General features: G+C 37.1%; 2 protein-coding genes and 1 long non-coding RNA gene across 6 annotated transcripts in view; all 3 read right to left on the minus strand.

Annotated features, from left to right (window-relative positions):
* The window catches only part of parp12b (poly (ADP-ribose) polymerase family, member 12b), a 36,759-nt gene extending 28,241 nt beyond the window's left edge, over positions 1-8,518 (minus strand). For 3 of the 4 annotated variants that reach the window (XM_066724205.1, XM_066724204.1, XM_066724207.1), the window contains exons 1-8: positions 7,486-8,518; positions 6,441-6,576; positions 5,807-6,068; positions 3,971-4,066; positions 3,352-3,478; positions 2,766-2,934; positions 2,352-2,472; positions 1,898-1,994 (exon numbers count right to left, since the gene is read on the minus strand). In XM_066724205.1, the coding sequence (XP_066580302.1) occupies positions 1,898-1,994; positions 2,352-2,472; positions 2,766-2,934; positions 3,352-3,478; positions 3,971-4,066; positions 5,807-6,068; positions 6,441-6,576; positions 7,486-7,820 (1,343 nt within the window). In that variant the 5' untranslated portion in view covers positions 7,821-8,518. The remainder of the gene's footprint in view (positions 1-1,897; positions 1,995-2,351; positions 2,473-2,765; positions 2,935-3,351; positions 3,479-3,970; positions 4,067-5,806; positions 6,069-6,440; positions 6,577-7,485) is intronic. The other variant, XM_066724206.1, reaches the window with a different exon arrangement.
* Positions 8,519-10,869: 2,351 nt separating this feature from the next.
* Positions 10,870-16,458, minus strand: LOC136771728 (uncharacterized). The gene is made up of 3 exons (XR_010822364.1): positions 16,037-16,458; positions 15,214-15,290; positions 10,870-13,268 (listed from the first exon to the last, which is right to left on the minus strand). It is a non-coding gene; the product is annotated as an uncharacterized LOC136771728 (long non-coding RNA).
* Positions 16,459-17,303: 845 nt separating this feature from the next.
* LOC136771435 (protein mono-ADP-ribosyltransferase PARP12-like) lies at positions 17,304-20,453 on the minus strand. The gene is made up of 8 exons (XM_066723753.1): positions 20,339-20,453; positions 19,653-19,812; positions 19,373-19,490; positions 19,125-19,221; positions 18,789-18,870; positions 18,247-18,377; positions 17,825-17,976; positions 17,304-17,539 (listed from the first exon to the last, which is right to left on the minus strand). Exons 1-8 carry the CDS (start codon positions 20,383-20,385, stop codon positions 17,304-17,306), a joined length of 1,023 nt encoding a protein of 340 aa, XP_066579850.1. The 5' UTR covers positions 20,386-20,453.
* Between the last annotated feature and the right edge of the window lie 1,668 nt (positions 20,454-22,121).

Below are 22,121 nucleotides of genomic sequence, written 5' to 3' on the forward strand. Positions count from 1 at the left end.
TAAACACAAGGAGGAAATGTGTTGTATGCTACATTAACTGATGTTTGTCTATAAGTGGAAAAGGAAAATGTTTTCAAGTGAGATTGCCAATAGCAGTAAGAGATATTTCAAGAGACAACATCCACTTATAACTTTTGTCATTTTATGAGGCGATTTTCCATTTACACTTATATACAAATCTCACTGTAGGGGTTTTGGGTATTCATCCAATAGTCCCTAAATGCCTGTAAGCAATATTTTGTTTCCCCTTCCTTAAGATCTTCATCCAGTTTAATAGTTATTCAGCTTCCTAGTCAGAAAAGTCATGCACTTACCATAACAGACTTAGGTGAAGTATGAATACTATATTCAAATTGACAAAATGCTGCTCATATAAAAATATAATTATACATTGCTCATGTAGCTTGTAATGAGAGCACAACCAAATAAACACATGGTCACTGATTTGTAGATGGCCAAGACTTTCTTGACCACTGTATATAAACAGTTTTAGCTTTGGCACTGAGTAATGCATGAGCAATCCAGCCAGTGTCTGTAAAAAAAAAAAAAAAAGTGAAAGTTCTTTGACTATTAGTCTGTCTGACTGTAATTTAGTCCTCCAGCCACAATAGGTCAGTGTAACCTACACAGTAATAAAGTCATTAGCAATAGCATTACCAATAAACATTCCCTTTTCGATTTTAAACATTTGCTACATGGATGATCCAATTACTATAATCTACATATTAATAAACAATCCCAAACCTTTATTATGGATTATAATTATCATCATCTTACATTCATATATTTTAAATGTACAATACATTTATCATCAATATTTTGTGTTAACATTGTCCATACACTTTAAATTTGGGCCTTTCTGGGCACAAATAGCACTCCATTTGCCAATAGTGCAGATTGTGTGAACATAATACAGTCCATACATGGTCAATAAGATATCATTAATTTAATACAAACTGCAAACTTCATTGTGTATTGCGAATTCCTACATAAAGGTATGAGCTGGTTCAAGAAAAGCTCAATAATTTCCCCCCCAAGAAACCAAGTTTTAATCTATTGTTGATGTTTGCAGCCTCTGTTACTACTACCATATTAGTTCAGAGGGATAACATCATATAATTTGGTCTAATTTTATTCTAGATGTTTTCTATTCTTTATCATACATTTGTTGTCCTACTCTGACTATCTGCTATCTTGACCTTACAACGCATCAGTTGCAGAATTCACATAATTATAAGAGTATAAAAATACCTATATTCACCTTCACATCAGCAGCAGCAGCAGAGTCTCCGACTCCAAGTCAGTCAGGTCAATCTAATTTACACATTAACTTAGCAGGGCCCTTCTTATTAAGCAGCTTGTACAATGGACTCTTTTTCTCACAATGTTCAGGGAAACCAATGTCTTTTAAATGTATGTATTTATTTATCTGAAATGTATGTTCAGTTGGCATTGGAATGCACAGAAATCCAACATGGATCTTCAACAATCAGAGAAGAGAGAGCAAGTTTGAAGGTAAGAAGAGAGTGCTTTGCAGTTTTTGCCTACTCCCCAGACTCAACCTAATCTACAGATTACCTGTAGTTCCCCTCAGAGGTGCCTCTTCTCTATCAAATCCATCTCAAAGGAAGCTATTTAGTTGTAATTTAGAAGACTGATGAATATAGGGAGTTTCCATATAGACAAGTGCGTTTCCTCACATTAACCAGTTTACATTCTTCGGTATGTTTGTCATATTATATTCCTCAAGAACGTCTCGGAGTCAAATGGAAAATGTGAGCAGGACAGAAAGTTTGTTGCAGCATTTGTCATCCTGTAGCAACTGAACCTTGTGCCTGCTGCAGGTTATCTGGACTTTATTTAGGCCTCTAGAGTGAAACTGAGAATGGACGTTTACCGTGCAATTTTATTCTCCACATCTTGGACAGAAACAAATCTAGGCCTTCTTCGCACCCTCCTTTTGGTGTTGTGTTTAGGATTCCGTTGATACATGTCTGAAAAGGGGGTAAAAAAAAACAAAATTAAACAAAATACTAAAGGAATATTATAGAACTTTAAAGAGCAAGAAGAAATTACGTGGCTTTTTTAAAAACAAGAAACAACCAGTTTACAATGGTCAATCATTGCAATCACAATTTGAAGAACTCAAATCTCAAATACATGACATGGAGCTTAAAGACATTTCACACCATTTTTAAATTGTGACACTATGCAAAAAATATATATATATCTTGGGGAGGGCTTCCTTCAGCAGTGAATCAATATAGGCTGATGGTGAGGAGGTGTATATATAAATCATAAAGGATGGATGTAATATACAAGTGTGAATAGCATAAGACAAATTAAATTACCTCTAAAGCTGAGGATATACTTCCGATGACCTTTAAGAACTGTCAGTTCTGCAGAACTGTCCGCAAGGAATGCCAGCTCCAGCTCCTTCGAAGTGATGGAAGCGACTCTTTGTTTGTCATCCTATGAAACAGAACAGTTAAACTTAAGGTAAACTCAGTCTAAACAAAGTCTTGCCTGAAAAAAAATACATGGTCCAATGTGCAAAAAGTAACAATCTTCAGTCAATACATTGTTTTGGTTGTTGACAGTAATTCACAAATTAAAATTACATTCACCCTTTAAGAAAACTCAGTTTAGAATTTAAAACATTAATTTAAATTGATTTCATAGGCACCCTTATATCTTTTGAAAGGAACAATCTATTGACTGTAACTAGGCCTATCTTTTTTCATCAGTTTTTACTCCACACTCACAGGTTTTCCATACTCAATCCAGTTTTCATGGTCGCCCTTATAGTACCAGACCCACTCTGTCGTGAGGATGTAGTGCGGTGGTTTGGTGACCGAGGAGGCTGTGGAGAGGCGTCTGACTGAAGAGGACTCCCTCGACATTGACAAGAAGTCAATTGGCCGGGACCCGTTACTGAAAAAATAAATTCAAGCCTTTTTCCCTCCGTCCCCCAACACATCCATGCAAACCACTTTTATCTTTGATAATAAGGACTAAAACAGATCTCTCTCCAAAATCTGGATAATAAAATGACTGAAACAGAATCAAACAGCAGACACAGAAATACTACACAGGTAAACCACTATCCCTTAAAGGTCTGAGAGATTCTACTTATTCAATTTAGATTATTTTTGCAATTTGACTTACGAGACAATTAATGAAACCCACACTAGAGGTCTAGTGATTAACTTAATATGCTTACACAGACAAAAAATGTTAAAAACAGTGGATAACATTCATGGCAGTGTAAAATGTGTAAAACAAAGAGGCTAACTCTTGATATTCAATGCCTGGTGCAGAAACATCTGTTCATATGGAACATCAGCTCACCTGTGTGTGTTTCTGGGGTCACAGTAAGCCCTCTCAATCTCTTCCATGTGCCGCAATTCCTTCCAGGAGGTCCCATCAAACACTTCCCATTTGTAGGGCAGATGGAAGTGGACACGAATGCACTGTTCTGTTAAAGAGGTAGCAGAGGTAACCATTGTTTAGTACATCCGTTTTAAGGTAGAATTATTTTCTGCTATTGTGATGAAGATAATACAATTTCTGTTACTATATAAACAATATTTTGTGGATCCTCTTAGTGGAGAATTGTTTAAACAGGCACACCATCAATGTAATTGCAATGTATGCTTGCAGAGAGAAACGTATTTGCCTTTAAACTGCCTCAGGAGGTTCAGATGATCCCCTAAATGTACATAAATTAGAAAGAAAAAATATAATGTGCTTATATAGGTATACATGCAAGTGTGTCAGTGTGTATATGAAACATGGAGATGCACAATGTACAAGGCTGAAACCTATTGTTGAGCATTTGAAAAACATAAAAGTCACACACAGGAGCTTTACAGTGCTTGCAGAGGCTTGTGTATGCTGTAGATTAATACAGGCCAGCTCAGTGTAATTTAAACAGCCTAATCTGGGTATAAAACGATGAGGGACTGACCTTGAAACATACAGTTCCTGCGTATGTAATGGAGACAGATTTCACTTTTCTCCTCCTCTTGTACGGACGGCCCTGCTACACAGTCTGCGATTCCTTCTGAAACAGAGTCACGTGAAATGAAGCACTGAGGGTCTGTGCATAACCTCTTTGACATTGCAATATAATTTATTACAGGTTTCACAAATACAGTTATGACAATACCTAATTTCAACAAACCCCTAATGTCTAGCACCCCAACCCTCAAAGAAAACAACAACATAAAACACAGGAACGTAAAATCTATGCTTTAGGTCTCCCCAGTTTAGAGGTTTAGACAGCAATCACACCTGAGGGAGAGAGCAATGAGGATGATTGTGCTCTAAACAACCCACTGTCCTAAGTGTTAGACTGCAGGTCAGTCTCTCAAGCTAAGCTGCCATTAGTGTAATCCAAGTTACAGACATCAATGTTAATTTTCTACTCTGATGTCATATAAATGCACATCATTAACTGCAAAAACCACTGACCATAATGTACACCTCAATACAGGAACTTAAAGAAGTCTGACCTGTTTTACTGGAGATTTGGCATAATACCACAGGTAGGCTTAGTCTGCCCTGCCTAATACAACTGGTTAATTATTGCAAAGTATGAACAAGTCATATATTACTCAATATGAAAGGAACTATTTCTGCAATCCCTGCTCCCAACATCTCCATCACCTGTGATCAGCGGGGCTCCCTTGCTTGTACTCAGTGTTACCTTCACACTGCATTATCATCCAGGCATAAGGTGAAATTCTGACTTCTTTATTCAATATCGTATTTATTCAGTCATAAAAATAATAATAATGAACAAATACAAACAAACCAAAATCAGATTCAGTTTGGAACTCATTTTCATTGACATTTCTTATTTTTAACTAGTATGAAATGTTTGTCCAGGACACAGATGTTTTCTCTCTCTGCCATATAGAAGGTGTCTGTTGTTTCTGAATGTAGGTCTTTTAAAGCATCTCAGAGGGCTCAGTGTGTTAAATCAATAAAACTATAACAAATTATAAAACTGTATTATGTTTTTATAGCCTTAAACTCAAAACAAATATTTGTTTAGCTGCTCAGATGAAAAACTGGTATATCAAGGCAAAAGCAAAACATTTTTATTTGGTATAGCACCCTTCACGACACTTTATCACAGAGTGCTTTCACAGATTTAAAACCTGAATGTCGGATTTTCACTATTTAACGCATGACAGTGATCCCATTGTGCTCAACACAGATTTTTCTCTACTTCTTCTGACAAAATGACAAATAAATTATGCACAGGTATATCATAAACATGGAATAACTTTCAGGAAATATCTAACATATTAACAACAGGTTACCATACAGGACATTTGTGTGTAAGCCAAGGTTTACTAAGCCTGGGTCACAATTAGCAATGACAGTCTAAACTGAGATGCCCAAGCCTTTACCAAGATAGTCAACCAGGGGGCTTAAACTTTTCCCTCATTTTAACATATATATATATATCAGTAAGTAGCACACAAATGTCAGATCTGCTGTTTATTTAGCTATGTATACATTTGTTTGGGACGCGTCATGGAGGCCTTTTGCTATCTAGAGCTATATCAAGCTTTATTTTATCCTCTTCAAACTGTGAAAACATTCACCTAGTCAGTTTTTCCAAAAATACTGAAATATAGCCATCGGACAAAGGACTTGGCTATGTTAATAATAATATTAGGAATAATAAATTGTGTGTTAGTGTGTGTGTGTGTGTGTGTGTGTGAGACACTTACATTCCCTTACCCTCAAAAACTCTTTAGAAGTCAACCAGCAATGAAAATTGTCTTACCTCTGCTGTTGTAAGTGGTACGGGCATTTAATTTATAGACGTTCCTGTATATAAAGGGCAGTTCGTGAATGATGTCTCCACTGAGTCCTCTTTCTTCAAGCATTCTCCGACCATGCTCATCAATCATGTGGGACCTCTTGCATTTGTGGCCAAACATACAGTTGTCTTGGACAAAGTGCTGACAGATGTGAAGCTTTGTGCAGTTGGTTTTGAATGTACAAGCTCCGTATAAGCCAGTCCCCTTATTGTAATGTGCGCAGACCTGCATTAAAAACAATACAAACATTGCTGTAGGAGGTAATACAGCCAGTCTGACGTTCTGTATAGAGGCCCAGCAAATCAGTTAATGCAAGTGCAGAAACAGTATTTTCTGAAAATACTATAATATACGTATTATGCAACTACCATGCTACTGAACTTTGTAATTAATTCCATATTGTCACATTATTCTGAAATGTTTTACTAAAATAAAGAGAGAATTGCAGAATTTATTTTGGTTTTAACTTTAATGTTTTTTTTGTCCTGGGGCTCTGCAGGGAAATTACTGGATATTACTGGGACAATATAGGATTAATGGCAATGATTTCTTATCTTGAAATGTGTACTGCTTGACAAACATATTCTGTTTTCTCACCTCAGGGAGCAGAGATGGATCATTTTGCAGCAGAAGCAGAAATAGGTCTTCTTCATTTAGTTCATGCAGGGTGCATTCTCTCAGAATGGGATAGTTGTGATCTGATCTCAGATCATGAGAGTATTTACATTCTTTCCTAAAAATATAAAATAATAATAAATAATAAAAATGGTTGCAAATATTAACTCTGGGTTAAATTAGTACACTATCTACAGTCCTGTGAAATTACAGGTACATTAGGACAACCAACATTTTTTTAAAAGGTCTCAAATCACACCTATATGAAGAATAACGAAGAACACATTAAATATTGAGAAATATATATATTAAACATTCAGATTTAAACTATTTTAACACGCAGGTGTTGGTGGAAAAGACAGCATAGCTTCCTGTATCACGAAGTCTGAGACTCTCACTCATTTTATGAAAAAAAACAATAACAGTTACAAATTTGACTCGAAGTAATTGTGTTAGTAACGTATGTGTTATTACATTGTTTCCTATTAATGAAGCAAACTGCACATATTGAAACTGAACCAAATACAATATTACAAATTCAAACTGTTGCGATAGATGTTTGATAGAAACTTAGAGATGGCAAGCTTTTTAGGGGAATGTTTACATTTTGAGAGACGCAGCTTGATGACGTATGCGGGAGCCATCGATTAACTTCGACGTCATCATTGTTTTCAAAATATGAAATGATGCCCGTTTTGCACAATAGGAAAACTGTTATTTTTGGCAAGACAATCCTATGCATTGGCTCGTTTAAAAGCCGAAACCAAAGATTTGTTACGTTTGGAAAATGCAGAAAGTGAATTATTTAACCATCCCCGCATTTCTCTGAGGAAGTTTAAACAATGCAGAGGTGGTATCCCGCATTTCCCAATTCTTCTGTTTCGCGAAAGGGACGTCAAGGCCAACGCTGGTTTCATAACAGTACATTAATATAAACAGCATTTGTTCTAATTTCAATTGGGTCTACTACTCAAGTAAACACAAATGGCGTGCGTTTACATAAGGGCTGCTCTCATAATAGCCTTACCTTCCTTTGCCATATCTGCAGTTGCCATACACGAAATATTTACACAAGTGCAGCTCTTGGCAATGGCTGCACTCCTGTTTGGTGTAGTTCTTGCACAGGCGCAGGGATGTTTTGGCGATGATGGTGCACTCGGAACTGAGCCAGTCCTCCGAGCTCTTGTCGCTGCTGCTCCTCACCACCGAAAACCGGCTACATTTCCTCACTATGTACCAGAAATCGTCTTCCGAAATGTCAAAACGCTGGAAAACTTTCCTGTGCAGTTGCAGGTAGTCCATGGAGCCCTTGTTGCAGCACAGGATGCTGGTGGCATAGTGGATAATCCTGGCGTAAGCCATGTTGGCCACAAGATCCCACAACTCCCGTGTTGGCAAATTAGGAATCGCAGCGCCCAGAACAGAAGAAATGAAACTGAAACGAGCAGAAATAATCGGGAAGCTGTTGCACTCCGGTGTCTTTTTTGTCTTTAGCCACAAGATGGCAACCTGTAAATTTCAATGGAAAAACAAAAATTCAAGGCAACCTAGTGCTTTAGAGCAGCTAGACCAGGCCAAACATGTTGCAGGGATGGGTAAAAAAATACATATACGATGACAATTAAACAAAGAGTTAGTTGTATCCGTTATGAAGTTAAAGATGGTGCCATCAACGTAGGGGAAAAGAAAGTTGTTGCACTTTGCAGCTATTTCTGGAGCGATGTAATGCAAATGCACGCAGGAATCAGCTGTGGCTTCTGATCCTCCTGAGCCCCAATCATGTCATTACTGCCCCGTCCTTTGACAAAGTTGCAGCCTCATAAACAGGCTCAAGTCCAAGGAAACACCTCGTTTATGCCAGCCCTCCCATTTGATCTTAGGCTGTAGTGGGCCGTGTAAATAATCCCTGCTGCAGATGGTCATATACACATAACCATACTTGTGTCGTTTTTAAAGCAAGTCGAGCTCCCGCCGGTGCCTGCCCTGCTCTGCCAAAAGGCAGGCACGTTAACGGAGCCTCCCGGAGCTCATGGCCCTTCACCGGGTTACTCGTCTGTGCCTCCCTGCAGTGCATTGTGGGAACGTGGGTGTTTTGTATTTTAAGGTAGTGTGTTGTGTGTGCTTTCCGGTGTGCGTCCTAGTGTGCTGTAAATACGGTCCGTCTTGTGTTGTGTGTGTTTATGCATGGTGAGTCCAACTACTTATCGTGGTCTGTGTGTTTAATGACTCGCTGAACCATCGTAACATTAACCCTGTCTATACATATACAGGCAGTCGTCCTGTCATCATTAGTTTCTTGTGCTGGGCGGGGCTTATGCCTTGTATGTTTCTGTGCATACAAACTCAGCTTATAACGCATATAACAGCTGTTGTAAACATATATATATATATATATATATATATATATATATATATATATATATATATATATATATATATATATATATAGAATAAGCAATATTCTCAGTCAAAATTATGATTATCATTTTTTTTTTATTGGCAATATCAATCTGATGGTCATGCAATAATGACTTTATAAATACCGTAGCTTACCACTGTTATACAGTTATGTGTTATACAATTTGGATCACACAAACTGCCAGAGGGTTGATTGTGTCTGCTACCTACCACTGATACTGCACAGCACAGTAATACAATAGATCAAAAAGATCACTACAGAGTGCTACAGACAGTAAGTAGAGATCACCAGCAAGGAGATTTGGAAACTGCCAAGACCCTTCCATGAATTATGTGAATGTTGTTCTTGTACCATAGCAACAGATGTGATGAATACATACATGTAGTAATGTGGTGTGTTTGTGGAGGGTTTGCATTGCTAGCAAACTATGATGATTTTCTGTGTTTCCAAGGTAAAAGGTCCCGGGTTCCATTTCTTTGGAGAGAAAGATAACAGGGCCCACATGTGTGTCCTGCTCGGGAAGACCCATATATGGCTAAACCGGGGAGAATTAAGGCATATGTAATGTTTAATAGAAGGAAGGTTTGTACGATGTATCATGTCCAAATTGCTGGTGAAAACTGGTTCTTATCAGTCCCTGTTCTTCTAGGTATCAGGGTTGAACTATAGCACAGTACCGTAGCACAGTGACTGTGAAACAGTGACTTGTTTACAATGACACACAGGGAAAGAAATGCAGTTCTTCAGGGGTGTATGGTGTACTTCTCCAAAACCAGCGCAGAATTATAGTCACCATATTTACAGTGTGAATTTGACAACTGTGACAACAAATACAGACGGGTGACAAATTAAAGGAAAAACCTGAATAAATGAGTAACATAACGAATGCAGATGCCTCCAAACAGGTGTACTGCATGATACAATTAAGCAATTAAAATCCTATCCTGCTCTGTGGCATGTATAAAAATGCTGAGCAGGCCCAGTTGACCTCGATTTTGGATCAAGATGGCAAGAGGAAAGGATCTAAGTGACTTTGAAAGAGGGGTCATTATTGGGGCACCATAGGCACTGGACTACAGAGATGTGGAAAATAGTGATCTGGTCAGATGATTTATCCTTCACCATATTCTCAACAAGTGGGCGGGTGTATGTGTGGGACACCAAGAGAGCTGGACAGGCCTGACTGCTGGACCCCTACAGTGAGGGGGTCCGAAGGCTCTGTTATGCTGTGGGGGGTATTTTCCTGGCATGGTTTGGGTCCACTTGTCCCCTTAGAGGGAAGGGTCACTGCAAATCATGACAAAGTTATTCTGAGTGATCACCTTTATCCTATGGTTTCACATTTCTATCCTGATGGGAGTGGTCTCTTCCAGGATTACAATGCCCCATCCACAGGGCACGAGAGCTCACTGAATGGTGTGATGAGTATGAAAATTATTTGAATCATATGCTATGGCCTTCGCAGTCACCAGATCTCAACCCAATTGAACACCTATGGGAGATTTTGGACCAACGTGACAGCGCTCTCTACCACCATCATCAAAACCCCAAGTGAGGGAATATCTTTTGGAAGAATGGTGTTCATCCCTCCAGTAGAGTCCAGAGACTCGTAGAATCTGTGCCAAGAGCATTGAAGCTGTTCTGGTCGCTCATGGTGCCCAACACCTTACTGAGACACTTTATGCTGGTTTTTCCTTTAATTTGTCACCTGTTTGTATATTGACGTATTTATGAGAGATATGTTGTTGCTGTTAAACATTTTTCTTTCTGTTGCATTGCATTCTCATTTTCTATGTAAAAGCAACATTTAGTTATACTTAAGACTATCAATAGATTTGGAGACAACTTTTTTTTTTCTTTTTGAGTTTTCTACTCTCTACTGGCCTGCAGTGTTGTCCTTTAGGAAATTAAATTCTTATCTCTGTGGGTGGTAACCTGTTCTACACATTTTAGCACTGAAGGCTGGCAGGGTATATCATGCTGGGTGTGAAGAAGTACGCTAGATGCATTCTGATCTTAAGAAAACTTTAGATGAGCCTTGAGAGTATTTAATATCGTCACCAAAAGCCTGTAAGTGATTTACATATTCGGGAAAACTGGTATTTGTCAAGAAGGAAATTTATAATTATGAAAATTTGGTTTAAATAAAATAATTATAGGATTTGACAGTTGCTAAAAATCTCACTAGGTTTTCTATATCAAATACCTGCGACAACTATATTGATGTTTTAAAGTGCTAATAATATCAACCTCATGAGCTTATACACAAATAACATTACCCACCTATCAGTATCAATGCTCTTTACTTAAAGAATGCATTATATAGTTGCATTTCTAAATCTAATTAATTCAGAAAAGTGGATCTTTGCTAATAATTACCGTTATGTTTTAACATACACATATATTTTATGCTTAAAGTTTATTTTCCTCATAAAAGCACAGACAGGAATGCTGCTGTTTCTTGAATTGAAGCAGAAACCAAAACTATCTTTGGGAATGGTGGTATTTTCCATTACAGCATGTGGTCATTAAAAAGTAGAATACCAGAATTTAATTTGGTTCCAAGTCTCAAGTTCTATGTTTACAGCATAAGGGTCACTTCATGGCATAATATCTCACGTTAGTAGGGCATTTCATTTTTCTTGACTTGCCTATGTAGCCTGTATTTCAGTCCTCCGGCACCAAGATGTCAATATAGTCTAAGCAGAAAGCCACTTATTGAGCAAACATTAACAATCATCCCATTGAGGTTTCTTAATAATATAAATTCATAATTTTATTACAACAAATTATGCATATTCGAACATAGGTTACCAAAGTAATTTAAAAATTCTTAAAATGTTTTAACATATGTTTTTTTTTTATTATTATTGGTCTGCTCAAATATACGAAGCTGACTCCATCAGTTCTGAGATATGGAAACAACTCCCAAATATTTGAAATTGTTAATCTGTACGTCTGTAGTACAGCTTCTGTAGTTAACCCCTCCCACTGGGCATACACCATTAACAGGTTCGTGTAATAGTATACAAAAAAAAAAAAAAAACATATTTTCTGGCCAGAAAGACAAATGCATATTGGGGAAAAACAAAGCAAAAAAACATGTTCATAAAGTGATTAAAAAGAGTTTACATTATTATATAATCAATATTTACAGGCCACAAATAAAAGAAAGTATAGTGCTCCTCTCTTTTAGAATAATAGTAAATTCTGAACACTTAAAAGCATATGGTGCACCTCAGCCTGCAATAAAGAGTGCGCCATGCAGCGGCGGTGACAGGTAGAGGCACACATACACACTCGCGGGAGACCACAAAGCATTTACTAAATGATAAACATTTGTCCTTATTATTGATTATAATGTATACCAAACTAACACAACTAATCAGAAAAACATGATTTTACATCAGGTAGTAAAATCGCTACAAACATAGCTAATTATTGTGCCTTTCGAAAATGTAAAGAGGTAGAGGTATGTGTTTAGTTTATTTGGTTCCAATTACCTATTTTTGCCTTTTAAAGTCATTTAAATTTCATAATATTTCCAATTTGGGAGATTATTCCTTAAAATGGCATTCATAATGATTTGGGAAGAGGACACATCACACTTTTCAATTCCAGTTCCAGTTGGGTCTCATGATCAGAAGGCTTAATGAGAATACATAAACTGTCTTTTATTTTTTGGATGTTTAGAGACCTGTACCAGTCCATGACTCATTCACTTCACTATCCTTCCTCTGCCTGCTTAACCTTGCCCCCATCCTTCAATTAATCACACATGGTTTAACTCCAACCTCTACTTAAAACCACCCTCCCACTACTTAGCTTGTTATTCATTGAAAATATTCAATAACAACTTTATTTATAAGAAAAGCCACAGCCCCAATCACAGCTCCAAATGTGATGCCTGTGTTAGCTCCAAGCTCACCCCCAATCCTAGACCCAGCAGCACCCCCAGTCATGAATCCAACCACAATGCCACATAGAGCTCCACCTGGACCTGCTATCACATCTCCAACTGCAAGCCCAATCACAGTTAGAACCAGAGGCCCATATTTAGCTCCTACCATATCCCCAGTCAGTGCTCCGATTGGACGTGCAATCAAAGCTCCAACCACACCCCCAAAGGCAGCTACAATATAGTCTCCAAATGTGGCTCCAGCTAAGTGGCCTTTTAAAGCTGCAATTGCAGCCCCAATCACAGCTCCAGCTACAGCGACAAGTAAATGGCTCTTCATGGTGTCCCTGGTCTCGTCTGTGTGTGTGTTTGTAGGTCAGTGGCAGTGAACGCTGGACGCAGGTTACTGAGAGCTGTGGGCTGCTGAATTTCACAACTGGCTCAGTGTACCTCTCAGATTGGACTCTTCTCTGTCACCAGTGCTCAATAACACCTGGAATTAGAAAAAAAAACTGAGGGAATGTTTAGTGTGTGTTTGCTAGCTCAGTTTGTCACAGGCACCCACTAGAGGACGTGCCTGTATCAATGTAGTGTTTTCAAACAACCAGGAAAGGGTAAAGAGGTGAGAGGACAGCAGGCATAGCTGGTTTAGTAGATCAGTCAAGATAGATATCCCTTTATTAGAGATGTCGCTAAATGAAACCCTGAGAAAAAGAAATCAAACATTTCAAGATGCTTAGAAGAAGTTTAGAAAATCAGACAATCAGAGTGATAGTTATTGATTTCATTCAAATGTGCAGTGGAGTGCTCTGTATCAGTTGTTTCCAAGCAGCCAGTCAATACAGTGTGGCACACATACAGTAGGGGAGAGTGGGGTGATTTGAGCCTGTGGGGAAGTTGAGCCACCCCTTGTTTCTAGGCAAACATAGACAAAATTGGTCATGTGACCACACATTTTTGAAGAGTCATCCATTTTACTCACCCTGTGATGGAGAGAGGCACATGGAATAAGTGGTAAGCACATTTAAGTAAAAAAAAACTGTTTTTTCCAAGTGATTTTTTTATGTTCAAGGAGTCATGATTCTTGTTTGAAAAAATCTCACACGTGTTAGTGCTTTAGGAAGTTTCAATATGAGGCTACTGTTAGCATGACTTTAGCTCTAAACTGCTGGATGATACAAGTTTGTTAAAATGTTGGGGGTGGGGTAATTTGAGCCAAAAGGGTTAGGGAAAGTTGAGCCCCCACTTAAGATCATTATTATATTATTATTTTACTGTATTTCTACATTGCATTCTTACATTTTATCACAAAAATGATGTGACATTTTTAATTTTAGACCAAAAACCATAATGCAACGCTGATATAAACGAAAGACAGACAGGGCTTCAACTCCTCTGTAAAAACAAAAATCTTGACCGGCACAAAAAGCTGGAGCTGGAGAAGTCACACAATGACAGAGAAAATAAAAAGACTGAAAAAGAGAAGAAAAAGGCTCTGAAAGGGTCAAAACAAATCAAAACCAAGAAAACTGTTGTCTAGAGTAGCTCAGAAGAAAGTGACGTAAACATTTCACTTAATGATACCACTGACTATGATAGTTCAGAAGATGACCTGAGGATGATGATGACAAGAATCTGTCTGCTTGTGACTTCGTCGTTGTGAACATTGTGAACAAATCCTATAATTACATTGGATTGGTGGAGAAGGTTGAGGGCGCTGACATCAGTGCAACGTTTCTGAGGCAAAGTCGTGGGAGTTCTGTGGATGGATAGCCCACCATTCAAAGAGAATGATGAAGGATTCATCCCTAGAGGTGGTGTGCTCAAGAAACTACCCAAACCACAAAAACTTGGTGGAACAGCCAGAAGGGAGCAGAAGTTCATATTCCCCTGCAGCATTGACAAGTGGGATGTTGAGTAGTATCCCAGTTCTGTGAGGGGAATTGCAGTCGATTTTGTTCTTCATTTTGAACTTCATTTTGTTCTGAACATTTTAAATAGACCTTGTTGAAGAAAACTGGCATTTGAAGTTGTAAACTTTCTTTAAATAAAACCTTTAAGAAGTCATTTGGTATTGAATGTGTCTTGTTTTGATATAGCATTAGCCTATATGAGGTGAAAATGTTCAGTTTTAATTCAGCATAATCAATGTCATAATTTACCCCCATAGCTCAACTTATCCTCTCCCTAGGGTCAATTTACTCCTCATAGGGGGCAAGTTGAGCCAAGAGACCATTTTTTTTGGAGAGTCATATTTTGAAAACTGATTATTTTAGATCCAAAGTGATTATTCCCGGGGATGCAGCATATCTTGAAATACATGTACATGTTTTAGTTGGAGACATTACTGTCATGCCCTCACTTTAAAGACGCCTCAAGTGAAAACTGGCTCAACTCACCCCGCTCTCCCCTACATACATAAATACAGTGCAGCATACCAAATTTTGTTGTGCAGCAGCTTTAAAGTTTCCCCTTCTCCTTCTAGATGTGATGACAGAAAGATGACATCTGCGGCCTTTGAAAAAGACAATAACTGGGTCAGAAAATGTGTTTGTAATTTCTTATCAATAAAAAAAGTAGTGTGTGGGGAATTAACAAGTAAAAGCTATATGTAATGATTAATATATTCTTACTACATTTCCCTGGTTAAATGTGCACATTACAGCCTACTGTTAATAGTATTATAACTATTGTCTGCACTTTCCAGTACATTAAGATAGCTCACTTAATTTATTTGCCCTTCGCTCTTAAACTCATATATTATGGAGGACTATCCATGCCAACATTAAAAATAAATACACAGAAAATAATAAGTAAATTCATGTTTAAATCAAAACACGAATGAATAAATACAAATACAATCAATGTGTTACATTTAACACATTCTGTGTTTCTTCAAGGACAACACATCTTTGAATTAAAATTCACCAAAGACACAATAGTGTGTCTGTGTGGGGAAAAACACTTTATTGTGTTCTGCATGTTTGGATATAAAACTAACTTTACCTCCATCAAACTCTTGTTGATGGCCGCTACTGTATTTAAAACAACTGTTAATTTAACCCACAACACGTTGTTTTGTAAGAAGACCCCGTCCTCAATGTAGTATATGTGAAACACCGGGTACATCAATAAACATCAATAGATTGGAGATTTGGACATTAAGGTTTTCAATGCCCGAAGTTTGAGAAATATATAATCGATTGGTATAGGAATATCCGTAATAATAAGAATAATAATACAAAATGTATTCATATTTACCAATGTCTCAGTCTGTGTAGGAGCAAGTGTTGGTTTTAAGTGCTGCAGCCGAGAAGAAGCGGAAAGTCAATGAGTTTTGCTCTTGCGTAATTTTGGAAATCCAGTCATTAGATGTATTATTTGAAAAGATAAACTGAAACTTAGCGCAACACCCAGTAATATGAAAGTGTGTAGACAGTTACAGACTGGGGCGGGCTCTCAAAGTGCTTCCTGTCAGCAGCTTCTTCTGCCATTTGTGAAAATCAGGCTGAAACTGATCATAATAATCATGATAATGATTAGAAAAAGGGTAATGGTAGCACCCACTGCACTTGCACTCTGAGTCTCAGATTGTGTCCTCAGTCCTTTGTGTGTCTCATTTGGGTCCGCAATTATGCCATGTGTCCTCAGTCCTCAGCGTGTCCTTTGACTGCCCACGCTGTGCTGCGCATGTCCGCAGAGTGAAAGTGAAAACACACCTGCACCTGCTCCTTCGGCTGATCGCTTTAACCAGTGTGACCAGGGTTTATCCCAATCATAACACAGTACTTTGTTTCATAATCATGGATGGATTTGAATACAAAACTGATCAGACACATATAACTAAGGATTGACAGTGTTGTTGTACCTTCAGTCGGGCAGCTCTGTAATCTCTGATCAGTGAAAGTGGAAATCCCTCTCTTTCTGGTGCTAGAAGTGCTACAGTTTCCCTTATTGATTATTGATATTAAATAAGTGCATGCTATAAACACACAATAGATTTTATAGATGTAATTGTTTATTGATTATAATAACATCTGAAAAGAAAAGAGAAACAAAAATCATGGATTTTCCAACAAAATAGTCAACCCAATAGTCAAAAGAGAAGAAAACAATGAGAGTGCTTAGGAGGCCTGCAGTCCCAATGAAGCAAGAGATCAAAAAATATCATCCAGAAGTTAACAATTTGGTTTAAACTACCATTTAAATGAATAAAGTTGCTGTTGTCCCATTATCATATTAAAATAGCTATTATAATGTCAATGTTATAACTTTCTTTTAATTAACGATCAATCGACCCAAATAATTAATTGATTCTATGTGATTCTGCAATTTCAAGATTATCAGAATTATTACCCAGCTTTACCTTCCTTCGATCATAAAAATAGTAATTGTCTTGTGTCATTTTTCTATCTTTAAAGCGTAAACATTTGTAATTTTAAATCAAACATTGATACATTTATTAAACAATTCCTCACAAATGATGAGTGTATTGTACTATTTGGATCTCGCAGTAACATGTACTGTGTTAACTGTACTCAATGAGGTACTCAGGGTAGATCTGGTATTTCTCAAAGATGACAAAAATTGTAGGATCCGTCGTAGAATTGACACAGCTGTCATACAATATAGGAGGGCGTACAATGTTGCTGTGTCCTTTGGTGAATTCTCCAGCAAGGACCCTCACAAAAAACATGTACTTGTGGCCATCTTTAACTTTGGAGTACTTATTAGAATAGGATGCATCCCTGGCAAAGTAACTTCCTACAAATATGAAGAAATCTGTTAGCTCACAGAGACTAAATAATAAGATGAATTGTGCAAAGTGGTATATATTTATCTTTTACCTCTTTAGCATGACCTACAGCCTAGGACACATAAACAGATTAGGAAACTGAGAAGTAAGTATAACTACATTATACTGAGCATAAAACTTCAACATTTAATTTGGTCCAGATTTAGGTTCCATTATTTTGTGCCTGGTTTTGTACCTCAATTATTATTTTTGAGCTTTCAAAAAAGACCAAGCTTGTCATAGAGCAGACTTACCTTTTCCATATGATGTGCCATTGACTCCACAGATTCTCCAGTCAAAGTTTTGTTCACAAATAGGATCAATCAATTCTGCTTTTGTGCCATGGAACAAGAAGCGCTCATCCACTTCTTTCCCTTCTTTGCTTTTCTCCATTTGCTCTTTTTGCCTAAAGGAAAAAGTTAGGGTAAATTACATAAGGAGGGACATTTTGTCAACAAATATTTTTTAAACTGATGTGCTGGTCTCACCACTCCCATAACCTTACCCAACTGAAATTATAATCATTGAAAATACATTCTAATGAAATACTCTAAGTTTAAAATAGTTTAAAATGTAATTTAAATGTAATTCAATACCTTTTAAATGTTAAAGCACTTTGAAAATTGACAGTTACAGCTTCTCACGTTGTATATGCATACTGTTGGAGTATACATACCACTGGAACACCTTCCAGAGAGATGGATTCTGGATCCGTTCAATCTTGTGGATTTGGTTTGTATTCATTGTCTTCCTAAAGGCAGTTTCCACTGTTTTGAATTCATCTTTAGTGTTAGTTACTGCAATCCGCTGTGCGTAAAGAGACAAACCATTAAAAAAGAAATGAACACTTTACATTAATTTGAAATTCTTCCTTTTTTCCAGGCTAAGGAATAACTTACCTTAATTTTACTCACTTTACATTCCTGAACTCTCAAGTAGTTGTGAGATGCTTTAACTTTACTTAGGCAACACTGGGGAGAACTAGATAAGATAGCCAAAAGTCTGACCTTATGGAAAGGTGTTGTTGGTGGCCTATAATCCGCTGGGAGCAATGGGTTTAAGTGAGTACGTAAGTAGACTGAAATGAAATATCTAGAAAATATTCTATGGCATTTTTCAGGCACATCAGATATATATATATATGAAAAAATAACGAACAGTTAATAGTATGAAAATGTAATAATAGTATTAACAACTGTAACAAACTATTTAGAATACCATGTATCCAAACTCTGGGAGAACACCCTTGTCCCAATGAATCGGAAACGATGAAGCAGGATCACTTGTTTTTTCAGAATCCCTTTTGGTAAATAAATAAAAGAAACAAGATGCAATAAGAAAGCTGGGACTTTATCTTTATATGAAAACAGATAAATACCATTCTACATTTTCTAGCTGTTGGCTTCATGATGAATAACTCCTATTGCCAACATTTGTATGTTATGTCTAAATGTAGAATGGATTATGGTTTTATGGTGTAAAAAAACATATGCACTGAAAATGTCTAATCATTATACTTTATGTACTTTTGTAGATATTTCAGAAAGTACATACGTCTCAAGCTTTTTCTTCACTTCTTCTACAGAAACAAATCTTGGCCGCCTTCGTACATCTCTTTTTGTATAATGCTTTTGGTTCTGCTGATACATGTCTGAAACACAGAAGCAAACCTCCAGAAACAAGTTTCTCTTTAGTTTTAAGAAGAAAATTAAAAGCAAAAGGTGGTGATTATAGGGACCCAAATTTAGGAAATGTAAAATAAATTGTTTAAGAAACAAACAAGGTATACAAGAGTTTTATACCTTTAAAGTATATAACATACTGCTGATCAGCGGCGCTGAAAGACTTGCTGTCAGCACCTTCTGCATAGACCTTTTCCAAGGTGATTGACGAGATTGACGCCCCAGATTTCTTATCAGCCTACAGTGCAAAAAAATTAATTAATATTCTCAAACATGTACTGCCTGCAGTATAATTATGTAGAGAAGACCCAGTATTTTTACATTTATGCATTTATGAACAATACGGTTATTGAAATGTTGTGTGGAAATATAATTTGTGTGTAAGAGCCTTCAGACTCACATGGTGCCCATACTCAATCCACTTCCCGTGTTCATTCTTCCAGTACCAGACCCATTTTGTGGTCAGAACGAAATTTGGAGGTTTGGTGACCGAGGAGGCAGTGGAGAGGCGTCTGACGTTAGAAGATCCATATTTCATAGTGATGAAATCGAGTCCCTTACTGTAAACACATGGAAATTCCATTAATGCCTTTCAAAAAGGATGATAATTTGTCCCCATAGTGGAAAGAAACTGAACATTCTTTGAAAGGGAACTAATCTTTACCTTTCAAAAACCTTTCTTACATTTTGCATTAAACTTGATTTGCACAGTCAAGGGCGAGTCTTTGTGTTGGGCTGCAGTTAGTATCTAGGAACTGTCATTAGTATAAGGCTTGCATTCCCACTGGCTAAGCTTAGCTGAGATGAGTGGAGGTATGGGTTGCACTGGCTAGAGTTGAGGTTCTTACTCAATTTAGGGTTAATAATCCACAACCAAAATCATTAACTAAGTTGGAGTGGGTATATGTAGAGTACTTAATTACATACAGTACCTGTCTATAGTTATGTATCACTACAAGTTTCTGAACTTCACATTCCTCAAAGTTATACATCATTATCTAGAGGCCAAATATTAACTGTATTTATATATGAACTGTACTTCTTACGAGACTTAATAATAAGGTAGAGCTAGTAGGAATTACACACCTGGTGTTGTTTTCTGGGTTACAGTATGCCTTTTCAATTTCTTCCATGTTGGGAATATCTTTCCACGTTTTTAAATCATATTTAAATTCCCATTTATAAGGCAGATGAGAGTGAACTCGAGCACACTTATCTGAAGGAAAATTTTGAAAAATGATCTGCTACATTGTGCACAAAAACAACAGAACTCTTAAGATATTTTCCATATGCCAACATGTAAGACGTTATGGGCTAATAAATAATGGTGCTGGTTTGTTGCTTTTTAATTTATCCAGTCTCTTAAAAGCATAAATAAATACATATACATGCATACATGCACATATACATGCATACATAAATGAGCATCTGCATTCTTACAGTGTTTCTTTGTGTCATTTAATTATTACTATATTTATAGATTTGAGTTAGTAAGTTTGCATGCAAATGTGAAGGGAATAGAAGTATAACATGCCAAAGTACCAGTAGTGGCACTTTGACACTACTACCACTAACAGTAATACCGCATTTCATATTTTCATTATTCAATTAAATACAAACTCTCCACAACCATTGTATTCATTTGAAAAAGTAACTTCCCCTGATTAGTATTATATTTAAACTAATATTTACCATCAAAGGTCTCTAATAAATGTAACAAACTTATTCATAGGAGATTAATTAAACCTGGAACTCAAGGTTTGCAAACTTCAAACACACTATGCCATACAGTAGGAACTTACCGTTGAAACTGCAGTGTTTCCGGATGTAAAACAAGCAGATTTCATTGATCTCCACTTCACTGATGGACTTCATTGACACTTCCTTTGATTTCTTTTCAGTTATTACTATTTACAAATGAAGAGTTTAAATCAACAGACAGCTTTATCTAGAAAAGTTTAACCTTGTAAGAGTGTTGGACCAATTTGGCTAATTTGGAAAAATCACTCACATATTTGGTATTGTAAACTTGGTATTGTAATTTTGTAGTATTGATTTAATGTATACTAAGTAGATTAAGCTAACAGCATATTATTAGTTTATTCTGTCTGTTCTGTTTTATTGCCACTAAGAATGACTGAAAATTGCACAGGAGTCACTTCTATTGGGCTTTATGGTATGGACAGGGGGGCTTTTAAAACTACTTCCTTTAAATGTATATGCTGATTTGAATAAACCGCTGTAGAATGTCTCCTTTCTCCCAAAAATATACAGTTAGGTCCATAAATATTTGGACAGTGACACAATTGTCATCCTTTTGGGTCTGTACACCACCACAATGGATTTGATAGGAAACAATCAAGATACTTTCAGTGTAGACTTTCATATTTAATTTGAGGGTAGTTACATCCAAATTGGGTGAACAGTGTAGGAATTACACCAATTTTTATATGTGGTTCAAAATAATTGGACAAAATAACCTAATCATTAATTAAACTGTTAGTTTCAATACTTGGTTGCAAATCCTTTGCAGTCAATGACTGCCTGAAGTCTGGATCCCATAGACAACACCAGATGCTGGGTTTCTTCCCTGGTGATGCTCTGCCAGGCCTGCACTGCAGCTGTCTTCAGTTCCTGCTTGTTCTTGGGGTGTTTTGCCTTCAGTTTTGCCTTGAGCAAGTGAAATGCTGCTCAATTGGTTTCAGGTCAGGTGATTACACTTATTCACCTTAGTCTTGGGTTGCTTTCACAGTATGCTTCAGGTCATTGTCCATCTGCACTGTGAAGCGCCGTCCAATGAGTTTTGAAGCATTTGGCTGAATCTGAGCAGATAATATAGCGCTAAACACTTCACAATTAATCCTGCTGC

The sequence above is a fragment of the Amia ocellicauda genome, chromosome 15 (assembly GCF_036373705.1).
Source record: "Amia ocellicauda isolate fAmiCal2 chromosome 15, fAmiCal2.hap1, whole genome shotgun sequence".
In the NCBI taxonomy this organism is placed as follows: Eukaryota; Metazoa; Chordata; class Actinopteri; order Amiiformes; family Amiidae; genus Amia; species Amia ocellicauda.

What these genes read in the sequence shown, in the direction of transcription:
- LOC136771435 (XM_066723753.1), bottom strand. Translation starts at nt 20,385, where the DNA reads ATGGAAGAAATTGAAAAGGCATACTGTAACCCAGAAAACAACACCAG. An exon ending in GGATTGAGTATGGGCACCAT is followed by an intron (nt 19,491 to 19,652) that starts GTGAGTCTGAAG and finishes TTTGCACTGTAG; the next exon opens with GCTGATAAGAAATCTGGGGC. An exon ending in TGGCACATCATATGGAAAAG is followed by an intron (nt 17,540 to 17,824) that starts GTAAGTCTGCTC and finishes TCATATTTGTAG; the next exon opens with GAAGTTACTTTGCCAGGGAT.